A 13,746-nucleotide genomic window follows, 5' to 3' on the forward strand; every position below is an offset into this window, starting at 1 on the left:
GTAATTATGGGTACAAGTATGGGTACTAGATTAGGGGACTCAATTAGGATCCAAATATGTTGGATTGGCAAATGGGAAAAATGTATTAAAGATTTTTCCTCCTGATACTTTATGTTCTGAAGCCCAATCAATTTTGGACCCCAAATAAATTTCCCACAAAATCTGTTCCAAATCTGTCAAGACGAATAACTCATATTATTGTACTGTGTCATTTATGGAATAAAATGTGTTAAGTATAATCAGCTAGAAGACGCTAAAGTGCTGTCACAAATTATGCACCACATTTGGTGATTTCCAAAGTGCACTAACATGGCCATTGACTGCCAGAGGTGCAGCCGCAACAAGCTTTTACTGAAAGCCATTAAAGATTTTAATGGTTTGTGCAGCTTTCTGATGTCCTAGTCACAGGATAAGGAACTTCAATCACAGTTTCTACCATTCACTGCAATATTAAAACTATTTACTATGTCCTCTATCCAGATTGAAACTCAAAACTGATTGGCTGCCACCCTTCCAATTTTAATTTGGATAAAAGCCTGTGGGACACGCTGATATTTGTTATATCCATATTCCATAGAGTTGTGACTGTGAGCCACAGTGACCAATGATGCATATACATGATACATATGGTTACTGTGAATAACTGCACAAATGTACTCACTTTGACACACGTATGATCTCCCAGCATAAGGCTGAGAGCTCTGAGTGGCTGATACATATAGAGGGAGAGAAAAGAGTTAAGATAGAGAAAATGGGGTGGGGAGTGGTTCCGAACTTCGAGTCATCAGAATCCATCTCCCTTCCTGGCCAATGAGTGAGATAGTGTGAGTGTGAGTGTGAGTGTGTGTGTGTGTGTGTGTGTATGGATGTGTGGGAAAAATTGTGTCACTGAGGGTGAGGACACTATAGCTGGATTCTCCAGCCTGTGGAAAAGGTCCAGTGCTGCTCTCCCTCTCGCTCTGTGTGCAGCTCTCTCTGCCTCTGTCTGCTTCTCCTTTCCTCTCAGTCTCTCACTCCCTTTGTCTGTCCCTCTTGATGGTTGTCCAAGCTCCTATCCTCTACACCCCGCTGTCCACCAAGCTTCCATGAGTTTTATTGAGGAGAAGTCATTCCTCCCCGGAAGGTAAGTAGCACAGCAGTCTGTGGGTATCTTATCCCCTTTCAGGACAACACAATGACAGGATCACTGCTAGTTTGTAAGGCTTCTGTAACCTTACAAATGTAACTGATATTATTTTCGATGGTTGCATGCAATAGAGAATACGATACATTGACGCAGACGTGACGAGGAAAAACATTTATATTGCAGAAAATGTCGTAATGTTCATTGCTGGGTGATCTCCCAGTGATAAAGTAAGATTCTTTTTTAGTTAAGATTCAAATCAAATGGGGTCTTAAATGTTATCTTATGAAAGTGAAAAAGTATTCCGCTGGCAGTGATGCAGATGCTATTAATCTACAGACATCACAGCAGCTGCAAGTTGTTGGATCTTCAACAGAATTTAGGAGATCACCCATCATTCCACTCTTTGCTATGATAGCACTGGGCTCATTTGGAATAAAAATACAGTTAGTACAAGTCAGAATTGTTCCAGACAATCGGATGCATTACATTGCTTCACATTGTACAATCCAATTAATATCCTGCATCACATAAGACACAAAATGGCCTCTAGCCTCTGTTTGTCAAGCTGCAAAATACTGAGTGATGCTGCAAGTTGGTGACATGTCAGTGTCAGTCACTCGCACACGGCAGTTAAACACCACCGGGGTGAATGTAGTTCACTTCAGTCTCACAGGGCCGTCAGAGGGGATTATGATGTGATGCGTGTCATGTACTGTATGTTGAAAGAAGAGTTTGTATCCCAATCAGACAAGGACAACAGTGACTGTTTCATAACAAGCTCTACACTACTAATCCCTTTATGAAGCAGGTCAGCATTAGGATGACATTGCAGACAAACACATATATGAGTCAAAACTTCAAAATACATTCATTTAAAAAAACCTGAATGATGAAAATGAGTGCATGGGAGATATCCACAACATTCAAGGTATAAATATTAAAGAGGGTGTGAATATAAAAAGTCACCATGAACAGACACTGACAATTGTTAGCCCTAAAATAAAATGGCTTTTACTTTGACAAGAATTTATTTTAGCAGTGACATAACTAATTTAGATTATTTAGATTTAAACTTTTAGACTAAATTATAAAATGATAATATTCATGGGTCAGATTATAAACATATGTTAAAGAATTCGCTATGGCAGTGGCTTCCAACAGAAGTCCGCTGATATTGTTCATAAACTGATGCACAAGGTTCACGCGGCTGATTAACTGTCCTGACGTGCCTGTCAACCTTCAATTGTCTCCTTATCGACCCTGACTGCAGAGATTTAATGGTTTTGAGTGGCAATTCTCATTTAAGGGTAAGCACATCAAAGGCACACTGCATTAGTTCCGATGAGGAGGAGTTAGGAAACTCATCACAAGTACACATTACTCGTCACGCTGACAACAGCAATAAATTACAGATTAAAGATTTTGCCTCTGGAAAATACAAGGTCAAAATGTCTCAGCTGACAAGCATATACTGTGGTGAGGGGACAACAACACTGTCACAAGCCAAGAAAGGTTAGAGAAACAAATTGGAAAAGTAATAATTGGTTATGTCATGCATTACCAACTCAGCAGTATAGTTTTTATGGCTTCACCCTCTAGCAGTACATCCAGAGGTCATATCTGTCCCTGTCTCAAGGGCATCCAACTATCCTGAGCAGAGAAGCTGTTGGACCAGGCTCAGAGACATAATAACAGCAGTGCCACAGCTCAGCCGCTCTTAATATACTCAATCTGTCACAGGCAAAGTTCAGATTCAGCTTAAGCTCTCCCCTTCATTTTCTGTATCCTTCACCACACACTCTTCATCAACACACATGACTATGGATTCTCTTGGTTTGGGCCCTATGACTACACGCACCATTTAGAAACAAAGCATAGATTAAGGGTTAAAAGATAGATTTGGTGGGAATCAGAGTTAGATCCCAGTAAAGATGTGATGGGTGAGTTGCACCCAAAAACAGTTGTCATCTCAGCTTTTGGGCTTTCAGGATGGAGGTGAATACAAGTGAATCTCTTGCAACCCAAACATTATCAATAACACTGAACCTGAGCAGGGTCTCCTCCTCTCAGACTGACGGGATGTTTAAGATATGTTTGGTTTGTCATTGACTCTCCCTGACCAGAATAACAATGAAGCCTTATCCTTTATCTTCAGTGATTACTTGAGCTTTGAGCGCTGATGTTGCCTCTGCATCAGTTCTGACAGCAGCTCGTGATCCTGCTCTTCTCTCCAAATATCATTTTATCTCTCATTCCTCTCCAATGAGCAAACCACTGAATGAATCCCCAAAAATATACAGAAATAAACTGATAGTCCAGAGTCATGACAATGATCATTTACGTCTCTGATATGGTTTCACTGATGCGAGAAGCCACTTTTAGGATTGTACCAACAATCCATCCATTTAATTTATTATCTCACATCAGTATGATATAGTATCTGTGTGTGTATACTTGCATGACGTAGTGATGTGGAAATGTGTGTGCAATAGAGACTACATTCATCTTTCTACAGATAATCTTAGTACGAAATTGTAATTACTTAACCTGATCTTTGACACTTTGAGTAATGAGTCAATTCATTCTATCACATTTTAGATGGGAAATGCTTCAGACACGTCTCCTGCCTTTATCTCCACTATCTCCAAGGAGCTCGACTTCCTCATGGGATTGCTCTACAGCATCTTCTGTAAGTGCTAATGACATAGTCTTTGCTGTGTTGCTCCTTTGTTGACTCTAGGCAGGCAAAGCAAATCCCAACAATCTCCACTTGCTCTCTTCTGCAGGTGTATTGTCTCTCATGGGCAACTGCATGTTGCTACTAGTTGCATATCATAAGAGGTCAACCTTGAAGCCAGCAGAATTTTTCATCATCAATCTCTCCATCAGTGACCTTGGGATGACACTCTCTTTATTCCCTTTGGCCATACCATCAGCTTTCTCTCACAGGTATTTTGTATAATCCGTTTATTTTCAGTTCCATCTCTCTCAATCTTCTGAGAGCTAAGATTTATTTTTCACTGGAAACCATTTGCTTTTCTCTGTGCCTGTGCAAACAGATGGCTGTTTGGAGAGATCGTCTGTCAGCTATATGCTGTGTGCGGAGTACTGTTTGGTCTGTGCAGTCTGACCAACCTCACAGCCCTGTCCTTAGTTTGCTGCCTTAAAGTCTGCTTCACAAGCCACGGTGAGTGATTAATTAGTCAAAGTGATAAGTATGATCTTGCCAACAAACGACTTTCATCACAAAGATTAATGGCTGCTGAGAGAAATACCACAGTCCTCTAAAGCTGCCTTTCCTATCTCCTGTCTAATCAGGTAACAGGTTCTCATCATCTCACGCCTGCCTCCTGGTGGTTGGAGTATGGTGCTACGCGTCAGTGTTTGCTTTAGGGCCCTTGGCACAGTGGGGACATTACAGCGCTGAGCCTTATGGCACAGCCTGCTGCATTGACTGGCAGGCACCCAACCACGAGCTATCAGCTTTGTCCTACATCGTCTGCCTCTTCTTGTTTTGCTACGCGTTGCCCTGCACCATCATCTTTTTCTCCTATACATTCATTCTGCTGACAGTGCGAGGGTCACGTCAGGCTGTGCAGAAGCATGTGTCGCTCCAGACCAAGACCACCAAAGCACATGCCCTCATAGTCAAGGTCAGAGGGAATGACTCTTGTTTCAGCTGGGCATGCACATTTTCAGCAATTTCCTTAATTGTCAGTTATTAATTAAGATCTCTCTCTCTCTGTCTCTCTCTCTCTCTCTCTGTCTCTCTCTTGCCGGCTTCTCGGCAGCTGTCTGTTGCAGTGTGTATTGGTTTCCTGGGTGCCTGGACTCCCTATGCTGCTGTGGCCATGTGGGCAGCTTTCAGTGATGCCACTCAGGTTCCTCCGGCTGCATTTGCCCTGGCTGCCATGTTTGCCAAGTCTTCCACTATCTACAACCCTATGGTCTACCTGCTATGTAAGCCCAACTTTCGAGAGTGCCTGTGCAAGGACACGTCAATGTTACGACAGATGATCCACAGGGGGAGCTCACAGTCACATCAGAGAGAACACTTCAGAAAATCCTTAAACCAAAACAATGACACAGGAGTTTCCACACACTACTCAAATGGACAGCAGGGGAGCTATGGGGCATGTCGGCACTGCATCGAGGATGCGGCGTCGTGCAACATATCCACACCCCAAAGGACTGTGTGTGTCTTCAGTGAATCGACCAACAGTGAGATCACAGTCAGCCAGCTCTGAGGCATGCCCGCAAGCACGCCTTTCATGAAGTAAACAGGAATGGACAGATGCTCCAGAAAGACACATGGATGTTATTGACACGTGGACAACAACTGCCCTTGTTTAAATTGAGGATGATGCACAAATTATAATGAACATATGGCACCAAAACCGAACATTCAGTACAGTGCCACAGGTTCTTGGTGTTTGTGTGGCAAAGGTTAGCGGTGAAAAACTTCATGACAAACATCAGGACGTTCTTCACTTGTGGCCATTCTTATGAGATAACAATATTTGTTTAAAATCCAAACTGTGCTTACATTGTTCTGGGAATGAGAAATGTGTGGTTTGCCAAAATTGAAAGAAAATGAGGCAGATGAGCCCAAGCTGCCAACAAGTTTAATAAGGACATTTTATGACATTTTAATCAGCACTGCTTCTCTGTTTCCTAACAAACTCATATGACAGAAGAATGAAAGCATGCTCTTTTGACAGCCAGCATCAGCATTTTTCGGCTGGTAAGCGAATTTGGGTGTAACAGGTTTGTAGTGGGGGGTGGAGTGTTGGCCACTTTATATGACTTCCAAAGGCAAAAGGTAATACTTAATATTTCTGATGGACATAAGCAAGCAGGTGCTGGTATGTGTTTAATATTTGATATATGCATTCAGGATTGGACATGTTGTTATAATTTATTAGAATATAGATGAGACAAAATCGTACTCGAGGGTATCTTGTTTTGCTTTAAATTAATTTAGATGCTTTCGATGGACACTAATTGAATGCATATAAGAATGCAAAAACAGACATAACTAATGTGTACTGTAATATAATCATCGCTATAACATCATCAAATATATGTCATCATGTATCATGTATCAAATGTGAGTGAATCCAGTTCTGATGCAACCTTATTTATGAATGAACTGAAAACATTCAATGGTGTGGGATTCTTATTCGCGACAGGAACCTCAATGATATCCCTGAAAAGTACTGTACTGCATGGACACCAGTAAGTAAGGTTTGTTTGACTGTTTTCAAGCAGAGACAAGTGGAAAATATACAGGAAATATGCTGTGCTGGAAACACTTTCCAGCACAGAAGCAAATAAAATGCCTCCCACATAAATCAAATCAGACAACCTAGGGGTGAAACAGCAACCAGCAATACAACTACTAAAAGAGAGAGAGAGAGAGAGAGAGAGAGAGAGAGAGAGAGAGAGAGAGAGAGAGAGAGAGAGAGAGAGAGAGAGAGAGAGAGAGAGAGAGAGAGAACCACACAGAGTCTATGTCAGTCTACCTCTCTAGGACGTGCAGTCCAGAACAGCGAGTGGAGCTTGACTTCAGACCTTCACACTCCTCCGGAAAGGTCATCCTAAAAATGGAATGCAATATTAATGTGCGAGGGTTAACCCGTGCAAAAATGCGTGCTGACGACACGAAGTATTCGGACAAACATAACAACAAAGTAAGCACGTTCTTATTAAAATATAATTCTATGTACATTTATTTTTGTTAATAACACATTATTGTGGTCTGTAGACACAGTGATCATAATCGGGGGTGCAGTGATTCATGTGGCGGTTTAATATTTCTCTTACCCGTCAACTTGGTTATTCCATAGGTCAACATGCATAGCTTTAGCTTGGTTATTTACCTGTGCGTAGACAAGCTAATTCTCGCGATATTTCGGCAGCGTGACTTCGTCCCGAATGTCAAAAAAACGCGGCATTTCTGAATTGCAGGTAGGAAACTCTGACACGTCTGAGTGCTGGTCTGACAAGAACACTCAATTAAGTTCATATTGACAATTGTATGTGTCTAAATCTTAACCTGCAGTGAAGGAACGCTAATGTAGTCACTTGTACTTCATACGACGCTAATATACCATGTAAAGCTTAAGTAAACAACGACAAGTGGTGTCCCATACTAGCTGAGGTAACGTCATGTGTAAAAAGCGTCAGCAGCACTCATTGGTGTATTTGACACAGGTGACAGCTGGAAAAACATTCCATCATGATGTTTTACACGCAACTTTTCACGTCCAAGCGTGGGCCTCTAGCCAAAGTATGGCTAGCAGCGCACTGGGATAGGAAACTCACCAAAGCTCACGTGTTTGAATGCAATTTGGAAACGACAGTCGAAGACATCATTTCCCCAAAGGTAAATATCACATACTGTCGCAGATATAAGGTGTGAGTACAGGAGTGTTGAAGTGTGCGTGTGTTGTGATTTTGTAGATGAAAATAGGCCTGAGGACATCTGGTCATCTGCTTCTTGGAGTGGTCCGCATCTACTTCAGAAAAGCCAAGTATCTCCTTGTAGACTGCAGTGATGCTTTGGTTAAAATCAAAAGGGAGTTCAGACCAGGTAAAATGTTTTTACTGTCACTGTCAACAAAAGCCTAAGTAGTCCTCTGCCATTCATGCATCCATTTTCCATAATAGCCACCAGGGGGCGATGTAAGTGCTTAATTTATCCTGGTGGAGGAAATACCTGCCAAAATCTGACTTTGAATTGCTGTTTACCTCGTGTAAAATGTGATTATCGCCCCCATATATCCTCGTATAATCTGTATAGTCTGTATGATATATATTTGATATTGTAGCAAGCTTATTTCCTTTACCTTCAGCACTGCTTCAGTACCTGGATGGTTAAAGCTTTGTGTGCTGTTCCTGCCTAATCTTGTTCTCACTAAATGCACTATTAAGCTCTGTTATTGTTTACCCTGTTTCTGTCTCAATACACCAGATCAGACTGACATGCCTACCAAGGGGCTCGAGGCCAAATTTACAGCAATTACTTTGATTGAGAACTTCACTGACTTTGATATACAGCCACTGCAGCCCAGGTACTGTTGTCTCCTGTTCACCAACATTAAGCTCTTTCTTTTTTTAAACTCTACTTTCCGGTGAGACTTGTTTGCTTAGGACTTTCCACTTAAAGCCTAAGAGTAGTAGAATTATGCCCCACCTACTTAATATGTACAATTATGTCTTTGTACTGTGATGCCAGAAACATAGATGACCACCTGACACTCAACCAGAGTCGAATAGAAGAAATCACTATGAAGGAGGATTTTGGAAACAACTTTCTGACCTTAGCAGACCTTGGTAAAGCCCATTTACTTTTCATGTTATGATGCTTCCCCCGTCTCATGTAAGTGTTTTTGCAATGTTGCCCTGTCGTTCAGAATTAATAAATAAATCATCAATTAGTGTGTGGTTTCCCTGAGACAGGCTTTCCTTGTCTACTCTGTTTTGCAGGAGGAGAGCCCCTATGCCTGGAGAATACTTTTGACTTGAGCTTTCAGACCCTGGCTCTAAACAAAGATGCTTTCGGGGATGAGAATAACATGTTCAGCACGCTTGGTAGTGAACTGATTCTGAACTACAACATTAACTGGAAGAATGTGTCCTGGCCTTGCTTCCCTTTAATTCATGATGGTCTTACAAAGCCTTATCTGCTGCCAAGCAAGGCCCCACATCAGATTCCTTTAAGTGTTGAGCAGGCAAGAACAGGTTGTGTTCTTTACATAGACTGACTTGCCCTGAGATGTTGCAGTAATGTTTCTATACAATCAGCTTAAGCCCCAAAACATGTGTCACCAGAAAACTGAAGTTATGAGTTGAGCAAACCCAACACACTATAACAGAGAGAAGCAATAATTACCCAATGCGTCTATGAAACCATTCTATTTTCAGTCATTTGACAGGTGCAGCCATTATAAACACTGGAGATTATTTTACTGTCACAGGCTTGACTTATCAAATATAAGTGACTTCTTTTTATTTTCATTTATTCTATAGACTTACTGACAAGCTCCAGTGACCATGCTGACTCAACAAACTTCCTCCTAATGGAGCCACAAATTGAAAAGTCAGATACATCTACACTCAGATTTCATCAAGGTGGTAATTTACAATGATGAATAGTTCACTCTCAGTGATTATGGTTATATACTAAGGGTATTTGTTTTCCATTAGCATCAGGGTTAAGTGCCTCCATCAGGAGGGTTATTTGATAGTAGATCATTTAGTGTCAGTACTGTGCCTGTACATTTTACTTTGGGCTTGCTTGTAGAGTCACTAGCCTTCAATAAGTAGGGTTGTCCTGGTTACATCAAAGAGTGCTGGATAGGGCCTTGACATCCATATTGAACATAGACTTCATGTGTTTTCCAGAGGCTGACAGAGCAGCTCTTGTGGAGGCGGAGCCCCCGATACTGAATGAGTGCACCTCGATGTTCAATGCAGAGGAGACCTTTGCCCTTGAGCCTGTGGCTGCCACTTGTAGGCACAAACAATCCATCAGGAATATCGCTGTCACCTGGTCCGTGTCCCAGGTGGTTTGTTTCCATAAACTGTTTTATTTTCAGCGTCCTTGAAGAGGAAGAAGGAGAAAAGGAAGCGGAAGTTGGTTGTGGACCAGACGAAGCAGCTGTCAAACGAAGCCATCAGTAATCAGCTTGCTGATATTTCAGAGCTGGTCGGCCCTATGGACATGGCCCCTCCCACATGCCAGCTCATGCGCTGGAAGGAGGAAGGAAGTGCAGCGAAACTCTTGGGACAGACATGTTCCCCTATCATAGCCCCACAAATAAAGGAGGTTAAAAAAAATAACCAAGACAAATAAAATAAGAGACACATTTGCCCCCTAGCAATGTTACTAAACCATTATGTTAGAGTGAGTGTGAATGTTGTTGTTTTTCCCTTTAAATCTTCTTTAAATCTTTGTTTTGCAGCTCTTTACCAAGAGTGTTTTCTTGGGGAAAAATGACGAAGTTGGTAAAGAGACTGAGGAGTTCCGCCAAGATGGACCCGAGGGTAGGGACATGATGGACTATAAACTTCATTAATATAAAATGAATTATTTGTGCTGTCTTATATTCCATATTCCAGTCATGCCAGCTTTGCATAAGGTCTGACATGTTTTATTTATATACTGCAGTTCAGGGGGACACAAGTGGCCTCACCATACAGGACCTCAGTGTTGTAGGTTCATCTATGAACTCTGAGCAAATGCAAAGTGCTGACGAGGCCGTCCTTGACCACATGACCCACAGCCAAATTGAGGATCTCCCCGAGCCGCCCCGAGTAAGCATGAGCTAACCTGTCTGGCAGGGAAGGGGGACATATATTCATTTTTGTCTTCTGTCTTTTGTTTCCATTCTCTGCTGTGTTTGTCAGGATGAAAGCAGGTTGGAATTCACTCAACTGGAGCTTCCATCAGAAGACTCTATGGTTGCCCAGCCGGACACTCAGTCAACTTCCATGCACACTCAGGTCCTTGTAATGAATACACACTTCATATATGTTTAATATCCATGTTTTAATGTGTTAATATCTATATTTGACTTGTATTTCGAATAACAATTTACTGCATCATTACACAAGCTGGAGTCTGTCATCCTTTGGCAGATGGCTGGTGTTAATTTCCCATGCTGCTTTGGAGATGTGCCCAGTCATGTAGAATGCATCACTGACTGAAATACGGTGCTTTCTTAACCTGCAGTCTTTGCTGAGCAGCCAGGATTTGGAGGAAAGGAAGATAATGAAGCAAACACAGAAGCTTCTCAACACCCTTAAAGTAAGCACGTACAGATATATGTTATCAGTATCACAATAACACCTGTACATACTGTTAAACACTCAAACATGTTAACAAGATATTGTGCCTGTTCCATTTGCACCATGTACATACAACAAATGTCCATGGTGAGAAATTGAATACATAAGAGTGCATGTGTGTTTGTGTGTCACAGAGCCAGAGCAGCAGTGACAGCACGTTCAGCCTGCAGGCCTTGTGTGAGAGGAAGACTCGCTCACAGGCTGCAGTCACCTTCATCTGCTTGCTGCTTCTAAAGAAACGACAGGCCCTGCATCTGCACCAGGAAGCCCCCTATGAAGACGTCCTCGTCACGCCCGGACCTAAATTCTATGATTTGTAAATCATGGAAGTGTTAAGTTGTGGCTTTTGCCCCTTAGATGGGTTGCATTCCTTTTCATTAAGGAAACAAAGGGAGGGTGCCAAGGAAGGAACAATTAATCTCAAGCCAAACTAATGTAAACATTTTGGAGATCATATCTGATACCAGACATGTGATCACAACCCCAGCTTTTTATACAGTAAATTATAAGATGCTTTATTTTTGATTAGTTTTATTAATAATAATATTATTATTATTTAACCTTGGTTGATAACGGCAACAACCTTAGTGCAATGTGTATCTATTGTATTGTGTTTTCCATAGTCCAGAGCTATTCTTGTTTATTCCTTAAAATCTCTATAAGGGTCTTAAAAACCACCTTTTATAATAACGCGGTGACCCAGGCACATATTGTGTTGTATTTATAATAGAGAATAGCTAAGTTAACCTTTAGTTCTAAGTAAAATTTTAAGATTAAAGCATGCATGAAGTTATGGCTCATTGCCATTCATTCTTATTCATTTATTCAACTTTGCTTTGGGAGTTGGAAAGGCAGGCTTTTAAACAGGATCTGCTTAATATTCTGTTTCAGAGGGTAAAATGCATTTATAGATGTATTTAAGTGAAATGGCTTTCTTTACTCTTTGTTTACATGTAAACATGGTTTTATGTACTTCTGGAACCTGACAAATGTTCACCTTTTATGGTTTCTATTGTAGTTATGGTAGTCTTGATAGAACACTACTGTTAAGACTGTAAAGATGATTTTCTGTCTTTGTTTTTTTTCAGTTTAGTTAGTTGTGTGAGAGATGCAAGTGAAACGCTTGAGTGCTTCTGTAATTATCAGTGTGTGTTATGTCTTATAACGATGTCTGGTATGAAAATAAACTCAGTAGGAAAGTGATATCTTTAAATGCATTCATATGCATGTACTCCATTAGTGGTGTGCCACTCCAGATGGAAACTCATCATATCGCCTGCTGTCAGTTGGGATGTGTGTTTTATTTATAACAATGATATTTCCCCGCCAGCTGTGAGGTTATGAAAGGGTGAGGCTAAATGAAGCGTTAAACCTGTACTGTCCCTTTAAGATGCTGCGGTGCAGCAGACGCAGTTGTCTCATTTCTTCCCTGAGCTCCATGGCTGCAGCATGGACTCTCATCAGCATCATCATCCTCCCCTCCTGCCTCCAGGGACCGTTCACGGACCTGCAAGTCTGGCGGGAACCGAAGACCCTCAGCGATGCTCAACTTCAGTTTGCTGACATGGTAAGTTCAAGGTAAATGTTGGAAACATTTCTTCAGATATTCAGAGCTTGTCTGTGTATCCTTGCTGAATAAGCGTATATGTAGGACACGCCGGGGACTAAACAGGTAAAATCAGCCATTTCTGATCATGAATATTTCAGACAGAGGGGTTCACTGTCTTCCGGAAAGTCCTTGCCGATGTTAGATGTCCTGTTTATACATTTAAGCCCGTAAGGAGTTTTTTTGGCTGCTGTAACGATCAATACACCACGGATTCACTATAAGACACAGGTAAAATACTGCAGTTTGGCACAATACTCTTTGTTTCAAGGACAACGCGCAAACCCTCAGGTCTGCAGGAGATCAGGGTATCACTAAACGATCTAAATGCTTCTCTAAGTTCAGGAGTATCCATCTATGGAAGTCGCCTTCACGGTGAACAGACACTGTCATAGTTACGTAAGATGATTGCGTATTTCTCACCAGAAATGTGCGTGCCACTTGTTGCGCAGAACGCGGAGAGAGGAGGAGGTGAGATTTCATGTGGTCTCGTCCAATAATTTAGGGCAAAATGAATTCGATGTTTTTTAACCTTCCTCCCCGCAGCTCTTCTTGTTGTTAAATGGCTTCAGTCACGGTGAAGATTAATCCTCAAGCAGATATGTTTAAGCCAGAGCAGCAGCATACCTGAACATACTGGATAAGCTTTACATAAGATTGCTGAAAGGATTTAGATTGAAGACATTTGACCTTATATTTCTGCGTAAAACTTACAAATGACATAAGAGAGAAATAGAATTATTACCTATTTCCTGACAGGCTGCTGGAAGCCCCCTGAAGCTCCTCTGTCTTGGTCCTGCACTGTGGGACCTAGAACACTGTCAGCTTGTATTAATCTAACTGTCCTGCTTACAGTATCTCTCTGCCCCCCCAAACCTCCTTTTGTTCTTTGTTTTTGACCTTTGACCCAGTTAATTTGAAGGATAATCTTGATTTCTGCTGGCCTGGAGGCAGAGAGAGCAGCTGTACTGACTGAGCTCACTCTGTTCCCCCTTCTGCCAAAAGGAGAAAGGAGCATTTATTTGCCATCTCCGACTTCCACTGGAGAAGCACATAATGACCAGATGCACGCAGTACACCATGACACACACACACACACACACACACACACACACACACACTGCAAGGAAAAGAAACTGTTTCTTTGCCGTCTTTGTTT

General features: G+C 41.7%; 2 protein-coding genes across 2 annotated transcripts; both read left to right on the plus strand.

Moving 5' to 3' along the window:
• Positions 1-3,724: 3,724 nt before the first annotated feature.
• opn7d (opsin 7, group member d) lies at positions 3,725-6,209 on the plus strand. The gene is made up of 5 exons (XM_076166895.1): positions 3,725-3,815; positions 3,913-4,075; positions 4,186-4,313; positions 4,445-4,779; positions 4,918-6,209. The coding sequence occupies exons 1-5, from the start codon at positions 3,725-3,727 to the stop codon at positions 5,371-5,373; spliced, it is 1,173 nt and encodes a 390-aa protein (XP_076023010.1). The 3' UTR covers positions 5,374-6,209.
• Positions 6,210-7,367: 1,158 nt separating this feature from the next.
• On the plus strand, positions 7,368-11,301 carry rad21l1 (RAD21 cohesin complex component like 1). Its single transcript, XM_076166242.1, has 12 exons — positions 7,368-7,514; positions 7,592-7,721; positions 8,103-8,202; positions 8,367-8,464; positions 8,618-8,722; positions 9,536-9,643; positions 9,730-9,959; positions 10,096-10,177; positions 10,302-10,447; positions 10,541-10,636; positions 10,866-10,940; positions 11,116-11,301. The coding sequence occupies exons 1-12, from the start codon at positions 7,368-7,370 to the stop codon at positions 11,299-11,301; spliced, it is 1,503 nt and encodes a 500-aa protein (XP_076022357.1).
• The last annotated feature ends 2,445 nt before the right edge of the window (positions 11,302-13,746 follow it).

This window comes from Genypterus blacodes, unplaced genomic scaffold, assembly GCF_046128005.1.
Source record: "Genypterus blacodes isolate CSIRO-AG114 ecotype Tasmania unplaced genomic scaffold, CSIRO-AGI_Gbla_v1 ptg000156l_1, whole genome shotgun sequence".
Taxonomy (NCBI): Eukaryota; Metazoa; Chordata; class Actinopteri; order Ophidiiformes; family Ophidiidae; genus Genypterus; species Genypterus blacodes.